This window comes from Ailuropoda melanoleuca, chromosome 16 (assembly GCF_002007445.2).
Source record: "Ailuropoda melanoleuca isolate Jingjing chromosome 16, ASM200744v2, whole genome shotgun sequence".
In the NCBI taxonomy this organism is placed as follows: Eukaryota; Metazoa; Chordata; class Mammalia; order Carnivora; family Ursidae; genus Ailuropoda; species Ailuropoda melanoleuca.
The window spans coordinates 10,300,968-10,325,590 of NC_048233.1; the positions used below are offsets into that span (position 1 = coordinate 10,300,968).

Sequence of the window (24,623 nt, forward strand, 5' to 3'; positions counted from 1 at the left end):
CATCTTCTATTTCTTTCGTCAGTGTTTTATAATTTTCAGAGAATATGTTTTTCTCCTTTTTCATTAGGTTTATTCCTAGGTATCTCATCATTTTTGGTGCAATTATAAATAGGATTGATTCCTTAATTTTTCTTTCTGCTATTGGTGTATAGAAACGCAACAGATTTCGGTATGTTGACTTTGTATCCTGAGAGTTTACTGAATTTGTTGATGCATTCTTAGAAGTTTCTTTGCTGTGGTTTTTTGAGTTTTCTTTTCTTTTTTTTTTTTTTAAAGATTTTATTTATTTATTCGACAGAGATAGAGATAACCAATGAGAGAGGGAACACAAGCAGGGGGAGTGGGAGAGGAAGAAGCAGGCTCATAGCGGAAGAGCCTGACGTGGGGCTCGATCCCATAACGCCGGGATCACGCCCTGAGCTGAAGGCAGACGCTTAACCTCTGTGCCACCCAGGCGCCCCTGAGTTTTCTATATAGGGTATCATGTCATCAGCAAATAGTGAAAGTTTGATTTCTTTTTTGCTCATTCGGATGCCTTTTATTTCCTTTTGTTGTCTGATTGCTGTAGCTAAGTCTTCCAATACTACATGAAATGACCATTATAAGAGTGGACAGCCATGTCTTATTCCTGACCAAGAGGAAAAGCTCAGTTTTTCCTCATTGATGATGATATTAGCCGTGGGTTTTTCATATATGACCTTTATGATGTTGAGGTATGTTCCCTCTAGCCTTATGTTATTGAGGGTTTTTACAAATGGATGCTGTAGTTTGTCACATGCTTTTCTGCATGTATTGAGATGATCATTTGATTTGTATCCCTTCTTTTATTAATGTAGTGTCACTTTATTGCTTTGCAAATATTGAACCACCTTGCAACCGAGGAAATAATCCTACTTGATCATGGTGAATGATTTTTTTAATGTATTGTTGGATATGGTTTGCTAGAATTTTATTGAGAAAATTTGCATCCATGTTCATCAGGGATTTAGCTGGTTTTGCTATCAGGGTAATGCTGGCCTCATAGAATGAATTTGGAAATCTTCCTTTCTTTTCTATTTTTTTGATGCCTGGATGGGTCAATCTGTAGGGCATGCAATTCTTGATCTTGGAGTTGTGAGCTCAAGCTCCACATTCGAGGAACAGTTTACTTAAAGAAAGAGAAGAAAGAAAGAAAAAGAAAGAAAGAAGAAAGAAAGAAAGAAAGAAAGAAAGAAAGAAAGAAAGAAAGAAAGAAAAGAAAGAAAGAAAGGAGGGAGGGAGGGAGGAAGGAAGGAAGGAAGGAAGGAAGGAAGGAAGGAAGGAAGGGAGGGAGGAAGGGAGGGAGGAAGGAAGGAAGGAAGGGAAAAGAAAGAAAAGAAAGAAAGACCTTGTAGGTTGAGAAGAATAGGTATTAATTCTCTTTAAATGTTTTGATAGAATTTCCCTACGAAGCCATCTGGCCCTGGACTTTTGTTTGTTGAGAGGGTTTTTATTACTGATGCAATTTTGTTGCTGGTTATTGGTCTGTTCAAGTTTTCTATTTCTTCCTGATTCAGTTTTAGTAGTTTATATGTTTCTAGGAATTTATCCAATCTGCAGGTGTCTTTAGGTCTAAAATGAGTCTCCTTAGGCAGTATACAAATGGGTCTTTTTTTTTAATCCATTCTGTCACCCTATGTCTTTTGATTGGATCATTTTGTCCATTTACATTCAAAACAATTATTAATAGATCTGTATTTATTGCCATTTATTTCTTGTTTCATTGTTTCCTGAGATTTTTTTCTGATCATTTCTTTTCTTTGTCACTTTGGTCTTTTTCTTTCCACGCAAAGAGTCCACTTTAATATTTCTTGCAGGACTAGTTTAGTGGTCATGAACTCCTTTAGCTTTTGTTTGCCTGGGAAACTCTTTATATGTCCTCTATTTGGAATGATAGCCTTGCTGGATAGAGTATTCTTGATTGCAGATTTTTCCCATTCAGCACTTTGAATATATCATGCCACTCTTTTCTGACTTGCAAAGTTTCTGTTGTGAAATGTCCAGCTAGCCTTATGGGTCTTCCCTTATAAGTTAAGGACTTCTTTTGTCTTGCTGCTTTTAAGATTGTTTATCATTATATTTGCAAATTTAACTACAATATGTCTTGATGTTGGACTGCTTTTGTTGATTTTGTTGGGATTTCTCGGTGCCTCCTGAATCTGGATGTCTGTTTTCTTCCCTAGATTATGGAAGTGTTCAGCTATTATTTCCATAAATAAATTTTTTGCCCCCTTTTTTCCCTTCTTATTTTGGGATTCCTATAAAATGAATGTTATGACATTTGATGGAGTTGCTCAGTTCGCTAACTCTATTCTCATGTTGCATAATTCTTTCTCTCTTTTGTTCAACTTCATTATTTTCCATTATTTTGTCTTCTAGGTCACTAATTCATTCCTCTCTTTCTTCCAGGCTGCTGTTCATTGCATCAAGTCTGTTTCTAATTTCGTTTGTTGTATTCTTCATCTCTGATTGGCTCCTTTTTAACTCTTTTATCTCTGTGGTAGGGGTCTCACTGATGTCTTCTATTTCTTTCTCAATCCCAGTGAATATCTTTATGATTGTTGCTTTAAGTTCTCCCTTAGGCAAGCTGCTTATGTCTGTTTCACTTAGATCTCTGGCTGTGACCTTATCTTCTTTCATTTGGAATAAATTCCTTCATCCTAGCACTTTGTCTAAGTCTCTGCCTTTTTTTTCAATTTAGAAAAGCCACTTATGGGGCGCCTGGGTGGCGCAGTACGTTAAGTATTCAACTCTTGGTTTCAACTCAGGTTATGATCTCAGGGTCGTGAGATCAAGCCCTGCGTCAGGCTCCATGCTCAGTGTGGAGCCTGCTTGGGATTCTCTCTCCCTCTCCTTCTGCCCCTCCTGCTTGAGTTCTCTCTCTCTCTAAAATAAATGAGCCAAGAAAGAAAGGAAGAAAGGAAGAAAGGAAGAAAGAAAGAAAGAAAGAAAGAAAGAAAGAAAGAAAGAAAGAAAGAAAGAAAGAAAAGCAGTTATGTCTCCTGCTTCTGAAATAATGGCCTTATGAAGAGGCTATGTACTGCCTAGCACCTCACACTTCAGGGAGTGTTTCTGGTACGTGCTCCATGTACTCTGTTGTTGCATTTTGGCTGCTCTATCCTTCAGGCCAGTTGTCTGCAGAGACTCTCCTTTCCTGCTGTCGGCAGTGTTTGGTCCCTGGCTTGAATGTGCTGAGTTTTAACTATGTGTGCTCTGGGCTGCTTTGTGAAATGAGACCTAACATCAACCCCACCAGAACTGAGACTTTGCAGAACTCTCTGGTTGGAAGATATGGTGTGGGCAGGGATTTGTGCTGGCCTTCTGGGGGAGGGCCTGCCGCTCTGGGACTGACACAAACTTGACTGGAAAGGCCAGGCCTGCCAGAGCTCAGGAGTGCGGGGCTTGGTGTAAGCAAGTTAGGCACCCAGTGTTGTCACTATGCTGCTTCCTGCAGGTGGTTCTGTGTTTATGTTTAGGTGCAGGAGAGGGAAATGGCACCAGCCACCTCCTTTTTTCCTAGAGAGTTGTCAGTGAATGCTGCCTCTCTGGGATGTGCTCTGGGAAAAGTGAATAATCTCCTCCTTGTGTGCCCCAGGCATTCTTGAGATTGCTATTCCCACACCATCTGCCCCCATATTGTTTGCTCACCTTCTGTCCAGCAGCAGAGCAGTGCTGTCAGAGCTCTATCCCAGCCAAGTTGGTGACCCTTAAGACTCCAGACTTTAGGCTCTTCTGGTTCCAAGAACTCATGAAATTCAGCCCCTCTTGTTTTCCAAGACAATGGCATTGGGGAAATGTTCTCTTTGTGTGCTCCCCTCTGTGTTCTTCTCTCTTGCCCTTCTCCATGACCATGGCTCCCTCTCCTCCAAAGCACTCACAATCCATTTCTCTCTTAAACCACATCTCTGTGGTTTCTATCTTCTTTGATGTGGACTCTTCTCTCCCTTTAATTGTGGAGCCTGTTCTGTCAGTTTTCAGATTAATTTCTTGGGTATTTAGGATGATTTAAGAGTTATCTAGTTGTGTTTTGGGGACAAGACAGGCTTAAGGTCCTCATGTTCTGCAACCATCTTCCTCCTTCCTCCTGTGACTTCTTTTTAACCGTTTGTACCACTTAATCCCCTTCACTTACATACCCATCACTCTTCCCCTCTCCCCTGTGGCAATCACCATTTTGGTCTCTATATGTTTGAGTTGGTTTCTGTTTTGTATATTTGTTTTGCTTTTTTATTCAACATATAAGTGAAATCATACAGTATTTGCCTTTCTCTGTCTGACATATCTCTTTAAGGATAAAATGCACTAGGTCCATCCATGTTGTCAAAAATGACAAAAATTTCATTCTTTTTTTATGGCTGGGTAATAATCCATATAAGATATATATATATCTTCTTTATCCATTCATCTATCAATGGATACTGGAGTTGCTTCCATACCCTGGCTATAATAAATAATGCTGCAATAAACATTGGGGGGGGCATATATCTCCTCAATTAATGTTTACATTTCTTTGGATAAATATCCAGAAGGGGGAATTTTGGGATCTTACAGTATTCCTATTTTTAATTATTTGAGGAACCTCCATATTTGTTTCCATTCTTGCTACACCAATTTACATCCCCACCAGCAGCCAATGAGAGTTCTTTATTCTCTACATCTTTGCCAATACTTGTTACTTATTGTGTTTTTGTTTCTAGCCGTTTTGACAAGTGTGCTCTTTGTGGCTTTGAATTGGATTTCCATGATTAGTGATCTTTTTGGGTGTTTGTTGACTATCTTTATATTTTCTTTGAAAGAATGTCCGTTTAGGCTCTTTGCCCATTTGTTGATTGGGTTTTTTGGATGTGGTATTGTTCTTTATATATTTTGGATATTAATCCCTTATCAATTTTTCATTTGCAAGTATCATCTCCCATTCAATAGGTTGCATTTTTTTTTTTTTTTGGCTGATGATTCTCTTTGCTGTGTGAAAGATTTTTGGTTTGATATGGTCCTATTTGTTTACTTTTGTTTTTGATGCCCTTGCCTAAGGAGACAGATCCAAAAACATAAAATTAAGACCTGTGTCCAAGAGTTTACTTTCTGTGTTTTCTTTTAGATGTTTTATGGCTTCAGGTCTTTCATCAGGTTTTAATTTTTTTTGAGTTTATTTTTACATATTGTGTAAAAAAGTGGTCCACATTCTTTTTCTTTTTTTTTTGCATGTAGTTGTGCAATTTTTCAACACTATTTATTGAAGACTGTATTTTCTCCATTACACATTTTTGCCTCCTTTGTCATTTTAATTAAACATGTAAGCACAAGTTTATTTCTGGTTTTCCATTCTGTTCCATTTTTTTTATGTCTATTGTTGTGCCAGTACCATACTATTTTGATTACTATAGCTTTTTAGTATAGTTTTAAATGTAAGAAGATGATATCTCTAGTTTTGTTCTTCTTTCTAAAGATTGCTTTGGATAATTAGGGTCCTTCCTTTGTAGTTCCATATTTTAGGATAATTTGTTCTAGTTCTTTGAAAACTCCTATTGGTATTTTCATAGGGACTACATTGAATCTGTAGTTGTTTTGGGTTGCATAGATATATTCACAATATAATTTTTTCCCCTCCATAAGCACAGTATATCTTCCCATTTATTTGTATCATCTTTGAATTTATTTTATTAACGTCTTAATTCAAATACAAGGTTTTTACCTCCTTGGCTAAATTTATTCCTAGGTATTTTATTCTTATAGATGCAATTGTAAATGGTATTGTTTTCTTAATTTCACTTTTTGATAAGTACTGCTACCCTAGTTTTCTTTTTTATTTCCATGTGCATGGAATATCTTTTTCCATCCCTTCACTGTCAGTCAGTATGTGTCTTTAGATCTGAAGTGAGTCTCTTGTAGGCTGCATATAGATGGATTTTACTTTTTATCCAGTTAGTCCCTTATCCAATTCAGTCCCTTAATTGGAGCACTTAGTCCATTTAGATTTAAAGTAATTATTGCTAGATATGAACTTACTGCCATTTTGATAATTGTTTTCTGGTTGTTTTGTAGTTTTTCACTGTTTCTTTCTGGTGTTTTTTTTCTTTTTTTAAAAATTTAATTATTTAATTATTTATTTATTTATTTTGGTTTCTTCCCTTGTGTTTCCCTTGTGTTTCTTTAGTGTTATGTTCCAACTCCTTTCTCTTTATTTTTGTGTGTGCCTGTTATAAATAAGTTTTTGGTTTGTGGTTCCCATGGGGTTCATACATAACATCATATGTATATAACAGTCTATTTTAAGTTGGTAGTCACTTAGGTTCAAACACATTTGGCAAGCACAATATTTTTGCTAACCCCCCACCATGTTTTGTGCTTTTGACACAATATATTACTTTTTTTTACATTGTGTATTATTTAACCAATTATGCATAGTTGATATTTCTACTTTGGTCTTTTAATCTTCATATTAGCTTTGTAAGTGGTTGATCCATGACCTTTAATATATGTTTGGTTTTTGTCAGTGAGATTTTTTCTTTTATAAATTTCACACTTCTATTTATGACTTTTTCTTTTTCCTTAAAAAAGTTTCTTTAACGTTCTTATAAGGCCTGTTTAGATGTCATGAACTCGTTTAACTTGTTTCTCTGTGAAACTCTTTATCTCTCTTTCAAATCTGAATAACGTTGCCAGTTAGAGTATTCTTTGTTTAGCATTTTTCCTTTAAGCACTTTGAATATATCATGGCACTCCCTTTTGGCCTGCAAAGTTTCTGCTGAAAATTCAGCTGATAGTTTTATGGCAGTTCCCTTGTATTTAACTAGCTAATTTTCTCTTTCAGCTTTTAAGATTCTCTATCTTTAATTTTTGCCACTTTAATTTTTATGGGTCTGGTTGTGGGCCACTTTGGGTTTATCTTCTTTGGAGCTGTCTGTGCTTCCTGGACCTGGATGTCTGTTTTCCTCCCAAAATTAGTTACAGCTTTCTGCTATTATTGATTTAAATAAGTTTTCTGCTTTTTCTATTTTCTTCTTCTAGGATTCTTGCCGTGCAAATGTTAATGAGCTTGTTGTTGTCCAGAGTTTCCTTAGCCTATCCTCATTTTTAAAGAATTCTTTTTTTGTTGTCCTGCTTGTATGATTTCTACTACTCTGTCTTCCACATAGCTGATCCCTTCTTCTGTATCACTTTCCTTTGATTCCTTCTTGTTTATTTTTAAATTTTCGTTCTCATACTCTTCAATACTGATAGATTCTTTTTTTCTATTTTCCATTTCTTTGTTGAAATTCTCACTATGCTCATCTTTTCTTCTCCTGAGTTTGGTGAGCATATCTTTGATCGTTACTTTGAACTTTTTATCAAGTAGATTGTTTATCTGCATTTCATTTTTGTCTTTTTCTGAGATATTGTCTTGTTCTTTCATTTGGAATATATTCCTCTGTCTCCTCATTTTACCTGACTCTGTGTTTCTATGTATAAGCAGATTAGCTAGTCTCCTAGTGTTGAAGGAGTGGCCTTATTAAAAGGTGTTTTGTAGGACACAGAAGTGCAATTCCTCCTGGTCATGAAAATCAGGTGCTCCAGGGTTGTCTCCTGTGAGGTCTGTACACACTCTTCTGTTGTGTCTTGTCCACAATTACTATGAGACTGGTCTCCATCCTGGCTGGCTGTGAAGCCCTGCTGCAAGTCCTGTGGGCACACTGGTGGGCAGGTCTTATGTGGAGCTGTTCTCAAAATGTATTGTAAACCCTAAAGGGTGATGGTGGAAGCAGCTGAAACACCAGCAGTGTTCCTGTTCTCAGGCTATTGAATGGAATAGCCTGGTATGAACAGGATCCCATAATCTTCTGGGTTATTCTTATAAAGTGTATTTTAAGCCCTAAAGGGTGAGTGTGGAAGCAACTGAAATGGCAGCAGTGTTCTTGTTTTGGGGCTGCTGAACACAATTATCAGGTAGGAGCAGTATCCCATTATCCCGAGACAGAGCATAGATTGGGAGTTAGGAAAGAAAGTAACCCTCAACCCCTGTTCCTGCTTCCGATGATTCCCTACTTCTCCCTTATGTCGTAACTTCCTCCCTGTCCACCTGCATATAAGGGAGGGTGCAGACCTGGTCAAAGTCTTTGCACTCCTTTCCCATGCTTTGATACATCTGTAATTTTCTGATTTAAATAAATAAATTAAATAAATAAATAAATGCAAGCAAGCTGTGTGGAGAATTCAGCTGCTGCTACACTCCTTGCAGAGCCAGCCTTGCACGGCCACTCAGATTGGGGTCTGAGAGCTTTATTTCAGTGCCTGATGATAGCCTTCCCCTTGTATGGCTGATCAAGAGGGCTGGGTAGGGATACTGAGGGCCTGCTATTGGATGAGACAAGCCCCATAATGGCTGTGTGTGTGACTTGGCCACAAATGTTGCAGGCACAGTGGTGGGCAGGATATGTCCCCTAGAAGTTGCTTTTGAGGGGCTCCAGTTCTGGTGAGGTCACCAGGTTGTGGCAGGATGGTAGTCAGTTTAGTTGGGGCACTGCTCCCAACTGAGGAGATCTACTGGCTTTGGTGGGCAGAGGCCATTTGCAGGAGTGATGGACCTAGCCAAAGCTGCCTGCTGGCTGGGGAGGGGCAAGAGCCACTGTTTTTATAGATAATTTGTTGTAAAATGTAGGGCATTATAGAAGAATATTTAAGGCATATTCAATTAACATGTTCTTATAGAGGAAAGTTAAAATAAAATATTTATTGTGAAAGATAAGAAAACAAAAAGTAAAGTTCAAAGAAATTATAGTGGTTATTGCAAATTAGTGATATACTTAACACTTAATTGTAGCTATATGCTTATACATAGAGATAAAATAAATAAATAAAACATAATAATTTAAAATTATGTTAATATAAATAGAATAGCTTTCCTTTTAATTTCAATAATATTTATATTTCAGTAACTGTTTACTTTTTTAATGAGATACTCCTCCAACAAAAGCAAAGAGAATGACAAAGTATAAAGATGAGTAAATTATAAAGCTGGTAGAAATCTGTTTTAGCTAATGCACTGTCACAATATAAAGTAGGAACGTTTTTGGAAATGATGAAGTACATTTAATAATGACAGATGAGTATCCAAACATTTAGTAATGTTTTATAAAATCTGTATGTACTTAATAAAGCAAGTTCAACATAGTTTTGGAAAAAAGGAAGTAAGCCATCATAAATGGTGATTTAAACAACTCTATCTCCCTGCTTATCAAGCAAACAGATATATCAGTAAAGCTGTAGAAAGATTTAAACTAGACAATAAACAAATATATATATGCACATACATACATACACTGTATAGTAGTATAGTTGACTCATGTTTTTAAGTTCACATGGAAATTTTCCAAAAATACACTCAACATTTCCAAGTATATTAATAAAAAATATACAGCACAGTGGTTTCACTGTAGTAGCCACTAGCCAAATTTGGCAATTGAGCACATGAAATATGGATATTTAAAATTAATTTGTAATGATTTAAAGAAAAATAAAATTTTCAGATTTGTTCCTCAGTCTTACTAGCCATTTTTAAACACAAATATAGACCATTTCCACCTTCATAGAGATTCTCCAACTATACTTTACTTAAAATAGAGGTCAGTAACCAACAATATTGAAAATACTCATATAGTTTTTTTTATAATAATATTTTTTATTATATTATGTTAGTAACCATACAGTACATCCCTGGTTTTTGATGTAAAGTTCCATGATTCATTAGTTGTGTATAACACCCAGTGCACCATGCAATCCTTACTACCCATCACCAGCCAATCCCTCATATAGTTTTAATTCAGTAATATATTTCTAATTAACATGTGAGCCAAACAAATGATCACAATGAATGTTCACAAGTTTTATATGAATTACAAGGAAATTACTACAACAAAATACTGTGTTGTGAAATATTGATTCCTTTAAATATCGCATGATTATAAAAATAGAGCAAAATCTGAACATATATCACAAGAAACTAGAAACATATAAGCAAAAATTAGATGAAATTAAATCCAAATGAAGTAGAAGGAAGAAAATAATGAATAATACAAAATCATGACAATGAACAAAACTGCAGTAGAGAGGATCAAAAAGAACAAAGGTATTCTCATTGAAAAGACAATAAAATTGATAAGACTGTTGAAGAAAAAAACTAAGAGAAATATTTTATATCTAGATAAAACTTGGGAATACCATTTTGATTCTCACAGATATTGAACAGATAATAAAGCCATAGTATGGATGCATTTTAAATATTTCCATTAAATAGAGAATTCTTAGAAAAGGCAAATTACCAAAATGTAGTATAACAAAAAGAAACCTGGGCAAGCCTAACATGTATTACAGAAACTGAGTTCATTACATAAGCTTTCCTAGAAAAAAATTCTGTAAAATAAAGTGGCGTCAGTAGTAAATAGTGACACTTAAAAATATAACAACACTCAAATTGTTGAAGCCACTATGATAAACAGTATGCAATTCCTCCCAAATAAATAAAAATAGGAATACCATACAACCCAGAAATTCTGCTTCTGGGTATTTGTCCAAAGAAAATGAAAACACTAATTCCAAAAGATATAAGCACCCATATGTTTATTGTGGCATCATTTACAATAGCCAGGATATAGAAGTGGCATAAATATCTTATCAATACATGAATAGATAAAGATGTGAGATTTATATGAGATCTTGCCATTTACAACAACATGAATAAACATAGACGGTATTATGCTAAGTGAAATAAGTCAGAGTAAGACAAACACCATACATTTTGCTTAAATGTGGAATCTAAAACAAAACAATTGTACAAAGAAACAAACAAAAGAAATAGAAATGCACAAAACAGACTGGTGGTTGCTGGCAGGGGCAGGAGTAATAAACAAAATAGGAAAAGGAGATTAAAAGTTACAAAATCTAAGTTACAAAATAAATAAGTCACAGGGATGAAAAGTACAGCATAAAGAACACAGTCAATCGTATTGTAATAATTTTTTGTGGTGACAGAGAGTAACTACACTAATCATGGTGAGCATTGAGTAATATACAGAATTGTCAAATCCCTATGTCATACATATGAAATTGAATATGTTATATGTCAACTACACTTCAATTAACATCAACAACAACACAAAAACAACAAAAGGATATGAAAAAATAGCAGTACCCTTACACAAAGAAAGTTGAGGATTTACCTATATGGTTATAAAATCTTTCAGTAATAGAAAAAGAGAAATGCTTCCCAATATAGCCTTTATAACAAAACATAGCTATCAGTCTAATCTCTTTGTGAACATGGGTGAAGAAAAAAATCTTATATACACTATTATATTTCACAAGACAGACATTTGCTCTTATGTTTTTCTTGTAATACATATAAAAATTGTGATTGCATTCATGGTGATTATTTCTTTAGCTCACATGTTAATTAGCAATATATTACCAAATTTAAAACTATAGAAGGATCTTCAAATTTATGGCTACTGACTTCTGTTTTAGGTAAACTGTAGTTAGAGAATTAATTTACTTTATAAATATTGTATAGAAAAAACATTTATCATTCCAACTGATGGAAAAATAATAAAAATGTAACTGATTGATTATAAAATCTATTAGAAAAATAGGAATATTACTGAATTGTTTACCATAAGAAAAGTATGATAAAAAAAAAACCTTTTAAAAAGGGGTGCCTGGGTGTCTCAGTCAGTTAAGCGTCTGCTTTTGGCTCAGGTCATGATCCCAGGGTCCTAGGATCAAGCCCCATGTCAGGCTCCCTGCTTGCTCTCGCTCTCCCTCTTCTGCTTTCCCTGCTTGTGCTCTCTCTGTCTCTCTCTTTCTCAAATGAATAAATAAAATCTTTAAAAAATTACCTTTTTTCCATTTATAAAGCTTTGTTAATCTCTTGTTGTTGTTGTAAACCTAAATGCAGTAAATTGCACAAATGTAATGCCCCGGGGAACTTTCCCAAGTAAATACACTTGTAGCCACAGTTCAGATCAAGATGTGGACCACTGCCAGCACCTCAAGCACCTCCTGATTATCCTCCCAGTCAATGACCTCAGAGAATAAAACATTACCACTCTCCAGCTTCCAGAGAGGGCGGGAAGGCTGGCCATTTTGAGGTGTAATTTACATAGCATAAAATCCATCCATTTAAAGTGTATAAATCCAATAAAGAAGATGATTTGTGAAAGGAGGAAAAAGAAGATGGCAGAAGAGTAGGGGACCCTAGTTTCATCTGATCCCTGGAATTCAAATAGATAGCTGATAAATCATGCTGAATACCTGTGAACTCAACTGGAGATTTAAGAAAAGAATTGCTGGAATTCTACAAATAGAAGAGTGACCACTTTTGGCAAAGTAGGAGATGTAGAAAAGTGAATCTGAGGTGATATTTTGAAAGATAAACCCCAGGGGGAGGGAGCCTCCATAAGTCAGCTACCAGAAAGTGATATAGCAGCAAAATGCAAAACTGGAACTTTTAGAAGTCTGTTTCGGTGGGAGACATCCCTTCTTGAAATGTGCTCAGGTGGCAAAGCAGGGTGGAATCCTAAATGGGACAGTGATACCTGGGGTCACAGGAAGAGTGGGGGTTCCTGAGTGCAGCAGGGTTTCTCAGCATCAGTGCAGGGAAGCAGGCTGCAAACAGAGATCCTAGGAGTGGGCTTTCAGCTTGGTGTTGCCATAAACCATGAACCACAGGATGCTAAATGAGAAAAATATGCAGACAAGAATACTTTATCCAGCAAGGCTGTTCATTCAGAATACAAGGACAGATAAAGAGCTTTCAGGACAAACAGAAACTAAAAGAATTTGTGATCACTAAACCAACCCTGTAAGAAATATTGAAGAGGATCCTTTATGTGAAGAGAGAGCCCGAAAATAGCATAGGTCAGAAAGGAACAGAGACAATATACAGAAATAGTGATATTACAGGTAATCCAAAAGCACTAAATTCGTATCTCTCAATAGTTACTCTGAAGTAAATGGGCTAAATGCTCTAATCAAAAGATAATAGAGTATTAGATTAAATAAATCTGATTAATTAAATATTAATTAATTAGTTAATCTGATTAATCACCCATTGATATACTGTCTACAAGACACTCATTTTAGACCCAAAAAACATCCCCAGATTTAAAGTGAGGGGGTGGGGAAATATTTATCATGCTAATAGATATCAAAAGAAAGCTGGCTTAGCAATCCTTATATCAGAGAAATTAGATTTTAAACCAAAGACTGCAATAAGGGATGAAAAGGGACACTATATTATCATTAAAGTGTCTATCCTACAAGAAGAGCTAACAATTATAAATATTTATGCCCCTAACATGGGAGCAGCCAATTATATAAACCAATTAATAACCAAATTAAATAAACACATTGATAATAATACAATATTAATAGGGGACTTTAACATCCCATTCACAGCAGAGGACAGATCATCCAAGTAGGTGATCAACAAAGAAACAAGGATTTTAAATGACACACTGGACAAGATGGACTTCACAGATATATTCAGAGCATTCCATCCTAAATCTTCTCGAGAGCACATGGAACAGTTACCAGAATAGATCACATACTGGGGTCACAAATCAGGTCTCAACAGGTACCAAAATATTGGGATTATTCCCTGCATATTTTTAGACTACAATGCTTTGAAATTTGAACTCAATATCAAGACAAAATTTGGAAGGAACACAAATACATGGAGGTTAAAGAGCGTCCTACTAAAGAATGAATGGGTCAACCAGGAAATTAAAGAATTTAAACAATTCATGGAAACAAATGAAAAAGAAAAGACAACTCTTCAAAACCTTTGGGATGCTGCAAAGGTGGTCCTAAGACAGAAATATATAGCAATATAAGCCTTTCTCAAGAAACAAGAAGTCTCAAATATACCACCTAACCTTACACCTAAAGGAGCTGGAGAAAGAGCAGCAAATAAAGCCTAAATCCAGGAAAAGAAGAGAATTAATAAAGATAAGAGCAGAAATCAATGAAATAGAAACCAAAAGCATAGACCAGATCAATGAAACTAGAAGCCAGTTCTTTGAAGGAATTAATAAGATCAATAAACCCCTAGTCAGATATATCAAAAAGAAAAGAGAAAAGATGCAAATAAATAAAATCATGAATGAAAGAGGAGAGATCACTACCAACACTGAAGAAGTAAAATTATAAGAGCATATTAGGTGCAACTATATGCCAGCAAATTAGGCAATCTGGAAGAAATGGATGCATTCCTAGAAACCTATAAACTACCAAAACTGAAACAGGAAAAAATAGAAAATCTGAACAGTCCCATAACCAGCAAGGAAATTAAAGCAGTAATCAAAAATCTCCCAACAAACAAGAGTTCAGGGCCAGATTGCTTCCCAGTGGAATTCTACCAAACATTTAAAGAAGAATTAATACATATTCTTCTGAAGTTTTCCAAAAAATAAAAACAGAAGAAAACTTCCAAACTCATTTTATGAAGCCAGCATTACCTTGAATCCAAACCAGACAAAGACCCCACCAAAAGGGAGAGTGACAGACCAATATCCTTGATGAACATGGATGTAAAAATTCTCATCAAGATACTAGCCAAAAAGATCCAACAGTACATTAAAAGTATCATTCACCATGGACAAGTGGGATTTATTCCTGGGCTTCAAGGGTGGTTGAACATCCACAAATCAATCATTGTGATACACTACATTAATAAAAGAAAGAAAAAGAACCGTATAATTCTCCCAATAGATGAAGAAAAGCATTTGACAAAGTACAGTATCTTATCTCAATTAAAACTCGCCACAGTGCAGGGATAGAGGGAACATACCTCAATATCATAAGAGCCATATATAAAAAGCACACAGTAAATATCATTCTCAAAAGGAAAAAAATGAGAGCTTTTCTTCTAAGATCAGGAACATGACAGGAATGTCTACTCTCACCACTGTTCAACATAGTACTAGAAGTCCTTGCCTCAACAATCATACATCAAAAAAAAAAAAAAGCATCAAAATTAGTGAAGAAGAAGTCAAACTCTCCCTCTTCACAGATGACATGGTACTGTATGTGGAAAACACACATGACTCCACCCCAAAATTTCTAGAACTCAAACAGGAATTCAGCAAAGTGGCAGGATGTAAAATCAATGCACAGAAATCAGTTGTATTTCTATATACTATTAATGAGACAGAAGAATGAGAAATTAATGAATTGATCCCTTTTACAACTTCACCAAAAACCATAAGATAGATAGGAATAAGCCTAACCAAAGAGGTAAAGGATCTGTACTTTGAAAATTATAGAATACTTACGAAAGAAATTGAAGAAGACACAAAAAATGGAAAAACATTCCATGCTCATGGAATGGAAAAACAAATATTGTTAAAATGTCTATGCTACCTAGAGAAATTTATATTTTCAATGCAATCCTTATCAAAATCCCATCAACATTTTTCACAGAGCTTGAACAAGTAATCCTAAACTTTGTATGGGACCAGAAAAGAATCTGAATAGCCAAAGGAATGTTGAAAAAGAAAACCAAAGCTGGTGGCATCACAATTTCGGGCTTCAAACTACATTACAAAGCTGTAATCATCAAGACAGCATGGTACTGGCACAAAAACAGACACATAGATCAATGGAACAGAATAGAGAACCCAGAAATGGATCCTCAACTCTTTGGTCAATTGATCTGCAACAATGTGGGAAAGAATATCCAATGGAAAAAAGACAGTCTCTTAAACAAATGGTGTTGGGAAAATTGGACAGCCACAGGCAGAAAAATGAGAATGGATCATTTTCTTACACCATACACAAAAATAGACTCAAAATGGATGAAAGACCTAAATGTGAGACCTGAATCCATCAAAATCCTAGAGGAGAACACAGGCAGCAACCTCTTTGACCTTGGCAGCAACAACTTCTTGCTAAGCATGTCTCCAGAGGCAAGGGAAACAAAAGCAAAAATGAGCTATTGGGACTTAATCAAGATAAAAAGCTTGTGCACAGCAAAAGAAACAGTACACAAAACCAAAAGAAAACCTATAGAATGAGAGAAGATATTTGCAAATTTCTTATCAGATAAAGGGCTAGTGTCTGAAATCTATAAAGAACTTATCATACTCAACACCCAAAGAACAAATAATTCAATCAAGAAATGGGCAGAAGACATGAACAGATATTTCTCCAACGGAGACATCCAAATGGCCAACAGACACATGCAAAAATACTCAACATCACTCAGCATCAGGTATATATAAATCAAAACCCCAATGAGTTACCACCCCACACCAGTCAGAATGGCTAAAATTAACAAGTGAGGAAATAGCCAATGTTGGTGAGAATGCAGAGAAAGGGGAGCCCTCTTATACTGCTGGTGGGAATGTAAGCTGGTGCAGCCACTCTGGAAAACAGTATGGAGGTTCCTCAAAAAGTTAAAAATAGAGCTATCCAATGACCCAGCAATTGCACTGCTAGGTATTCACCCCAAAGATACAAATGTAGTGATTCAAAGGGGAACCTGAACCCCAATGTTTATAGCAGCAATGTCCACAATAGCCAAACTGTAGAAAGAGCTCAGATGTCCATCAACAGATGAATGGATAAAGTTGCAACGACGTGGATAGAACGAGAGTGCATTATGCTAAGTGAAATGAGTCAATCAGAGAAGGACAATTATATGATTTCACTCATATGTGGAATTTAAGAAACAAAACAGAAGAGCATATGAGAAGGGAGGGAAAAATAAAACAAGACAGAGTCAGAGAGGGAGTTAAACCATAAGAGACTCTGAATCATAGGAAACAAACTGAGGGTTGCTGGAGGGGAGGGGATGGGGGGATGGGATAACTGGGTGATGGACATTAAGGAGGGGATATGATGTAACGAGCACAGGGTGTTATATACAACTGATGAATCACTGAACTCTACCTCTGAATCTAATAATACACTATATGTTAATTAATTAAATTTAAATTTTAAAAAAAGAGAAAAAAAGGAAAGAAAAAGACTCAACTGGGACAAGACAGGGGTCTTTCCCCACCTCCAGAGAGGACCCTGCACTTGGCTATGCTGCCACCTCTCAGCCCTCTGTCTCCACCCAAGGGAGACCCCTTGGGCCCCTCAAAACCCAGCTAAGAGTACCAGAAAGGAAAGCCACTGCCCACTTCACACTAACCACAAGCGCACAGCTCTGCATTTAGAACAGGTGACCCATGGTGACTGGATGGTGCACACTCTAGAACCAGCCTGTGGGTCCGAAATACCTCATCACCCTTTCACAAGGAAGAACCACTTGAGGACATAAGCAGATTCCAGAAAGCCAAAGAATAAAACCCAGCAGTCTTATCTAAATTGTGAACAAAATCATAAGTAATGTAAGAGTGGAAAGAAACCAAATGTTTAAAAAACTTTGTAAGAAAAGCAGCAAATATCATGAGGAACCATGAAATGCTTAAAATAGAGAAGTCAGAAACAGAGATGTTTACTATCATCCCTGGTACTCAGAATGGTTTTAGTACTATTAGCCAATAAAATCAGATGAGAAAATAAAAGTATTACACAGAAAAAAAGAAACAAAAAATGAGCTTCCCCCACAGGTGATATGATCTCGGACTTGGAAACCTCAGGACATCACGCGAAGCCCTGTGAATCAGAATCAGGACGGGACCCCAGGAAGTTGGCTGGGTATGGGACACCATGCAGAGGTTGAGGGTTTTCTCAATAGAAGCAAACAAAGCTTAAAAGTGGGAAACACACATTATCGGCTCTATGCAGAGCCCCGAGGATACTTTTTCCTTCAGGAATAAGGGTTTGACAGTGGGGGTGTCTGGGCTGTGGGGCTCTACACTCCTCCAGGGCAGGCTTAGCATCAGCGTGATGGGAGCCAGCACCCTGGAGCTGGGGGTTTGGAGCCCCCAGCAGCCCTTCCATTCCCAGAGCCCAGAGTGGGGACCTAGCAGGTGGGCTGGTGCCAGATTCCTGCTTGGCAAAACAGAATGAGCTCATGGGTGGGGATGGGAAGGGGAGAATGGCTGGTCTCTGCCTCACCCCGCCTCTCTGGCTGTAGGATTCAGGTGGGCATCAGGAGCAGAGGCCTCTCCGACCCATCCTGCCTCCCCAAGTGCCCTGAGATGGGCCTGCACTCTGGGAGCAGCTTCCCAGGGGGCAGGCTCAAGGTCCAGGCTCGGGCTCAGTCCTGGACAGACTCCTGTGTTGGGGAGGGGAGAAACTTCGGGCTGACTCTTGGGAGTCCCCTCCCTGCCCAGGGTTGCTGAGCAGGAGCCCTGACTAGGGCATCACCGGCATGGTGGGCACTTGTGACCCTCCCTGGCTTCAGAGACAAGGGAAGGAAGGAGGTTTCTGAAGGACACACTCATGTGGCGGCTACCAGAGCTCCCTGTTGAGGATGGCAGTTGGTGGCAGGTAGGATTCTGTGTCTCTGGCATGGGTTCATCCTCCCCAGTTCCGGCCACAGAATGAAGGAGCAAGCCAAGCTCTTCTCCCAGGACGTTATGCAGATCAACCTGGACCAAATCAGACCTTCTGCAAACACATCATGCTCTAGAACTGCTATGGTGTCAGGTGAGGCTGCTGAGCAAGCAGGGTTCCTGGGGGGCCCAGGGGCAGGAGAGGCACAGGGGTCCTCTGGGTGGGGAATGCATGGTGTCTAAGGAGAGGGGAGATTGACAGCAGCACACGAAATACTACCGCATGGTAAACGTACTCCGGATGACCCACGTGCCCCACGCTAGGCTCTGCGGAGATGGGGAGGGTGACAGGACAAGAGGCTCCTGGCATCGCTCTGTGAGCTGAGGCTCAAAGTGTTATGTGGAGCTGGCCACATGTACAGCAGGGGCTGTGGGGTGTGGGGGGGGCACTAAGGGGAGCTGGGGGCCAGGCAGCACAGACAAGGCTGGACAAGGACACACATGGACCAAATGCCAGTCTAACAGGTCAAAAAGATACCCACTCTTGGTGTTTTTAATTATTTCTGATTTTTTTTGCATTTTATTTTAGAAAATTTCCATCATTTGTAAAGAGAAATACTATGATGAACCCCCAGATGCCGTCATCTGGTCCAGCCCGGGGTTCCGTGCTCATCACACTCTTCCCCAGCAGCAAGAGTGTCACAGCACACCTGAGACCTTGGGTCTACTTTATCTGGAGATGTTTCCATATGCGTCGTAAAAAACAGGGATCCCTTTGTATGCATGCCCAGAACACCATCAGCACCCTGCAAGGATTTAGTGCACATCCTTAGTGTGCAGCCTGTGTTCGCACCTCCTTGGGCACCTCAGTGTTCTCTGGAAGGTCTGTTCTCATCAGAAACCCAGGTTTCCGGTTGAGTCCCTGAATGCCAGCGGAGAAACTGATGTTGCGGGGGACTGAGCTGGAGGGATGGGAATACCCTGTGCGCCCAGACAGGTTGGGGTGCAGGAGATGGAGCTCTCTCTGCATGGAGAGGGTGGTGGCCAGGGATGTGCTTCAAACCCCAGGGCTCCAGAGATGCTGACCTGGAGGGCTGCCAAGGCTGGTGCTGAGGAGCCGCCTGGACTGGGGCTTCCTATGGGGCTGTCCTATGCCTGTCTCAGGATGAAACAACAATGCTCCTTCACTGAGGGAGGTGCCTTGTACCCCCTGATCCTGGGTGGCCCCTATGACAGCCTTGGCCCTCAGAGTGCAGCTGGGTCATTGCTGACCTGTGACACCTGGTCCAGGGTTGGCCAGCCTCCAGCAGCCCTGAAACCCCAGTCACCATCCCAAACATCCATCATCCTATGGGCACCTTGCCACACACCTCTCAGAGACTGGCCCCGACGTGAGGAGTAGGCCCTACCCACACAGCACACCTGGAAACAAAATAAGAAGGAAATGTACAAAGCAGGAGAGAGATTTCAGATTGCTCATCTAATGTGGGGCCCTGGCAGACTGAGGACAAGAACCTTGGTTATCTAACACGGGATGAGGCACAAAATGGGCACAAGATCTAAACAGATGTTTGAGCGAAGAAGGTGCACACACACACACGGATGTGCATTCATACAGTGTGTGTATGTGTGACAGAGCACCAGGTGACAACACCCCAAACCTTCCCATCCCCACCAGCACACACCAGCACACACCAGCACACGCCTGTCAGAGAGGCTGACGGCCCCCAGGGCTGGCGGGCTCATGTGGCAGCAGAAGCTGGGGTGCAGAGCATGCAGCCAAGCTGGAAGGCATGTTAGCAGCTTCTAACAAAGCTGAACCAAGCCTCACCATACACCCCAAAGTGCTCATAGATACTGACCCAACTGATGTGAAAACGTTTATCTTCGTAAACCCTGCGTGAATGTTCCCTGCTTCCTTCACAAAGGCTCAAACCTGGAAGCAACAAAGATACTCTTGGATGAACAAACACTTGTAATCTGTAAAACAGAATACAAGTCAGTGACGCAAAGGAACGAGCTATCGATGCTTGAATGCCATGGATGCACCTGGGCTGCGTTTGGCTCAAGGAAGGAAGCCAGACCTCGGGCATGGTTGCGTTCGCAGGACATCTGGAACAAGCCAGACCATGGGGAGGAGAGGCAGCAGGAGCTGCCCAGAGCAGGTGCAGTGGGAGTGCCTGGCTCCAAAGGGGGCATTCAGGGTGGAGCAGGTGCTCAGGGCTGGAGTGGGGGGCTGACTCCAAAGAAACGTCACACCCCAAGGTGCCCTGAACACTGCAGGGCCTGCGTGGCTGGTTGCTGAGCCTCACCAGACGTAATGTGCGGTTGACCAGACAAAAGCAAACCAACGCACCCCACTGTCCCCTTTCCTAGGCAGCAAGCCCTGTTCCACATGCTCTTCGCCTATACCGTGTACAACACTGGGAGTATCCCCGCAGCGAGGCGTGCTGCCTCACAGGTGTCCTTTGTCTTGAGTATTTGTGACCAAACATGACCTACTAGTTCATACCCCGGCTCCCACTGTCGCAGAGAGGCAAGAGAGGGGCTCTCTAATCTAGGACCAAGGCAGGGGGCTGGGTGCAGACCTCACTACTGGGGAGGAATGGCAGCTGAGTCCTTGAGTCCTGGGGCTGCCAGGTGTTCTAGCCTACATTGCTGTTGTTGTAAAACCTGGGTTTGGATCCTGAAATACCTTAGCACTAATCAGAAACTGGGCGAGGAGAAAGGTTGCCATTACCCTGAACTGCTTAGTAATGTGACAGACCAGGACATGGCTCCCAAGGAGGCTGCTCCCACTTTGCCACACATTCCAGAAGGGTCCAGACACTCCACGGGGTCTATGGTGGTGTCTTGGCCCTGCTGTCCTTGTGGGCCTTCCCATATGCCACAGTCAGTCCCCCACCTGCACTCATGGTGGGATCTCCAGACCTCGCTGGTCCCCTGGCACACCTCACTTAGGCACTTCCTCCTTCTCCGAGGGGACCCTGGGGCGGCATCCAAAGGGCTCAGGAGAGGGGCTGCATGGTGCCAGCACCTGAGCTGTCCGGGCGGCCCTGCACCTTGCTCTCCTTGCCTTCTGGGGGTGCCTTCTGTGAGACTGGGCTATAAGGAAGCTCTGGGAGCCTGATGCCAGTGCCAGGGGAGGGCACAGAGGTGTCCTCGGTGTAGTCACCTTCCATGTGGCCTGGCTCTTGCAGGAGGTGGGCTACTGCCAGGGCATGAACCACATCTCGGCCATCCTGCTAGTGTTCTTGAGTGAGGAGGATGCCTTCTGGGTGCTGGCTCAGCTGATGACCAAAGAAAGGCATGCCATGGAAGGTAGGGGGCCGGCTGGGCTGCTGGATGGGACTTGGAGCTCAGGACAGCCACCCTGCAGGGCTGCTCCAGCAGGGACCGCACTCTGCCTGCCTCCCCACTGGCAAAGGGCACTGCCTCCCCAGGTCGCCTTCAGGGTCCTGTAGCCATGGCCATCAGCCCCACCATCTGCAGACCAGTCTTGCATCCCTGCTGGTGCTTCAGCCTCCTGTCTGGTGGCCTGTTCCACTGCCCTGGCACCCCGCCAGTCCACACCCAGACAGAGCCCAGGTGGCAGCATGTCCTCCTCCTGTGTGCCCCCAGCCTGACTCCCCATCACCCTCCCCATGGGGGACACTCTCTGCCCCTTGGTGCTGGGGACCCCCTCGTCCCCTGCTGTGCCCACTGCAGAAAAGAGGGTGCTGGGTCAGATGGGCCTGGTCCTTAGCACAGGACACCAACCCAGCTGGGTCTCTGTGAAGAGGAGGGTCCTCTGTCCCTGCCACCCCAAGCCTGGAAGGCAGACCTGCTCTCTAGGAAAAGGGTGTCCAGCCACGGCTCAGGAGGGCTGTGGGCACACACTGGAGTCAGGGCATGGGAGAAGAGGTACCTGCCAGGACTCACCCCCCACCTTGGGGCCCCCTCAGGCTTCATTCCAGGGTGCCCCAAACTGCTGAGATTCCAGGGCCACCATGAGCACATTCTAGGCAAAGCACTCTCAAAGCTGAAGAAGCACATGGTGAGTAGAAGGACCCCAGAGGCGCTGTCCCCATAGCCCGGGCAGGGGTGGGGGGCATGCAGAGCCCTTCCGTATCTGGCAAGAGTCTGGTGTCCTGTTCCTTCTCCTGCTGGGCCCAGGGGCACCCTCGGGGTGGAGCAAAGCTATGGGAAGTGTGTCCTCTTGGATCCATGGAGCCCTGGCACAAGGAGGTTTCTGGCCACTGGGTGGGTCCTCAACGCTTTCTGCCCTTCCGTCAGGACGAGGAACAGATGTGCACTGGCATTTACATTGCCAAGTGGTTCCTTCAGTGTTTCATTGACTGGGTAAGGCCACCCAGGGAGACCTGTTCCCTGACCTGCTCCCTGCCCCTGGGCCCCAGGGAGGGCCAACCTCAGTCCTGCCCTCCAGAGGAGCCAGGCCCAACCCTGGGTGGCTAAGGCTGAGGCTCGCAGCATAGACCCATCCTGGAGAAGCCCAGAGGCCCTCTTGAGGAGGTTCTGGGGTCCTGGTTGTCTGCCTCATCTCCCCCAGAGAAGGCCAGCTCAGCCTGAGATGTGGACAAGCCCTTGGCCCATTCTGCAGCCAGCCTGGGGTCCTCTTGGGGCATGTTACCACCAAGTGTGGACAGAGTCTGAGGCAGCCAGGGGGGCTGCAGGGCAGATGGGACTTCCTAGCCTTTGCTGAGGACCAGGGGCCCTGCTCAGGCTTCTCCTTCCACATCTGCTGTCCCCACAGACTCCCTTCTCACTCACCCTGAAGCTCTGGGACACCTACATCCTGGACGACAAGCACGTGCGCACAGCCACAGCATACACCATCCTCAAGGTGCACAGCAGTAAGAGAGGCCACGGGAGCCCAGGCATGCCCGAGGGTGGGCAGCAGGGCCATGGCCCCCTGCTCTGACCAGTACACAGGCCTTGGAGAGGGAGGGAAGGCCAGGCAGGTGGGTGGGGCTGGGCACTCTGCAGAGGAGCAGCAGGCGTGGGGCCTCCCCCTGCCATAGCACTGCCTGTGGAGCTCCTGGGAACAGCTGGACCCCCAGCAGCTGCCCCTGGGAGGCACACTGATTCTCCATCTGATTCACACCCATTATGCAGAACACCTCCTGAAGCTGTCCCTGAAAGGTCTTTGGGAGTTTCTGCAGGACACACTGTCCCAGACCTGGGTCCTGGAGGATGAGGTGGAGCTCAGACACCTTCAGGCCTCCATGGCCCAGCTTGAAGGATGAAGTGTGACCTGTCAGGCGGGCTCAAGGCCCAGTCCCCTCCCAATTCACCCTCCTGGGGCAGCAGACAGTGGACAGAGCCCCCAGGGCCTTCCTCCTCGTCTCTGTCTATCTCTTCTGCTTCAGCCTTGGGAAAACCAGGCCAGGGCCGGGCACTGGGTGCTCACTGTGCTGGGGCTGGGGATCAGCAGCCTGGGGAGTTGCTGTCAGTGTCAGGCCAGTGTGGCCATGTGGGAGCCATGAGGACTCCCTGGTGCCCCAGCCAGCTGGGGATAAACAGCCTGCTGGAGATGCTAACCCAGTCTGCCTCTTTCCTGTGGAACCTGAAGAGTTCCCCCACGATGCCCCTGGGCCTCCAGCAAGTGTCTTGAGCCTCCAGGCCTCTCCTCCCCTTTCCTAGCATTGAGACACACCCCAGAGTGGACAGGCTGGCCTCCCCAGACCCAGCCACCCAACATGAGCAGCCTGGATCCCCTTCTGGCCAGGCCATCCTCAAGGCCAAGGAACAGCTGCAGGAGGGAACCTCCACAGAGCCCACGGCTGCACACCTGTGTCCAGGAGCCACTGGGGCCCAGGTTCTGGCCTGTTTGCCACCAGCCCAGGACCCCTCGCTAGTCTGGGTGCCCCCACGGTGATGGAATTCCCTCTCTAACCTGCCAGTGAACTAGAAGGGTGCAGGTAGGTGGCCCCTGGACATGGGCTTGAAGCCAGAACACTTGGTCCCTTTCCCTTCATCACCTGCCTGGGCTACCTCAGGGACCACACAGCAGACCTGGCCCTGGAACCCCCCATGGGACTCCTGTGAGGGGCTCCACCCAGCCCACTAAAGATGGAGCTGTAGAGCCCAGGACACCCCTCCTGCTCTGTGGCCCCCGCAGCTCATCGGTAGTGACTCTCAAGGTAGTGACTGGCACAGCCAAGACAGAGCCAGGGCAGCACG

At 42.5% G+C, this 24,623-nt stretch overlaps 1 protein-coding gene across 1 annotated transcript; it reads left to right on the forward strand.

The window, feature by feature from the left end:
* The first annotated feature begins 19,846 nt into the window (after positions 1 to 19,846).
* LOC117796704 (USP6 N-terminal-like protein) lies at positions 19,847 to 23,765 on the forward strand. The gene is made up of 4 exons (XM_034645624.1): positions 19,847 to 20,605; positions 22,385 to 22,476; positions 22,716 to 22,781; positions 23,194 to 23,765. Exons 1-4 carry the CDS (start codon positions 20,467 to 20,469, stop codon positions 23,359 to 23,361), a joined length of 465 nt encoding a protein of 154 aa, XP_034501515.1. The 5' UTR covers positions 19,847 to 20,466; the 3' UTR covers positions 23,362 to 23,765.
* Positions 23,766 to 24,623: the final 858 nt, after the last annotated feature.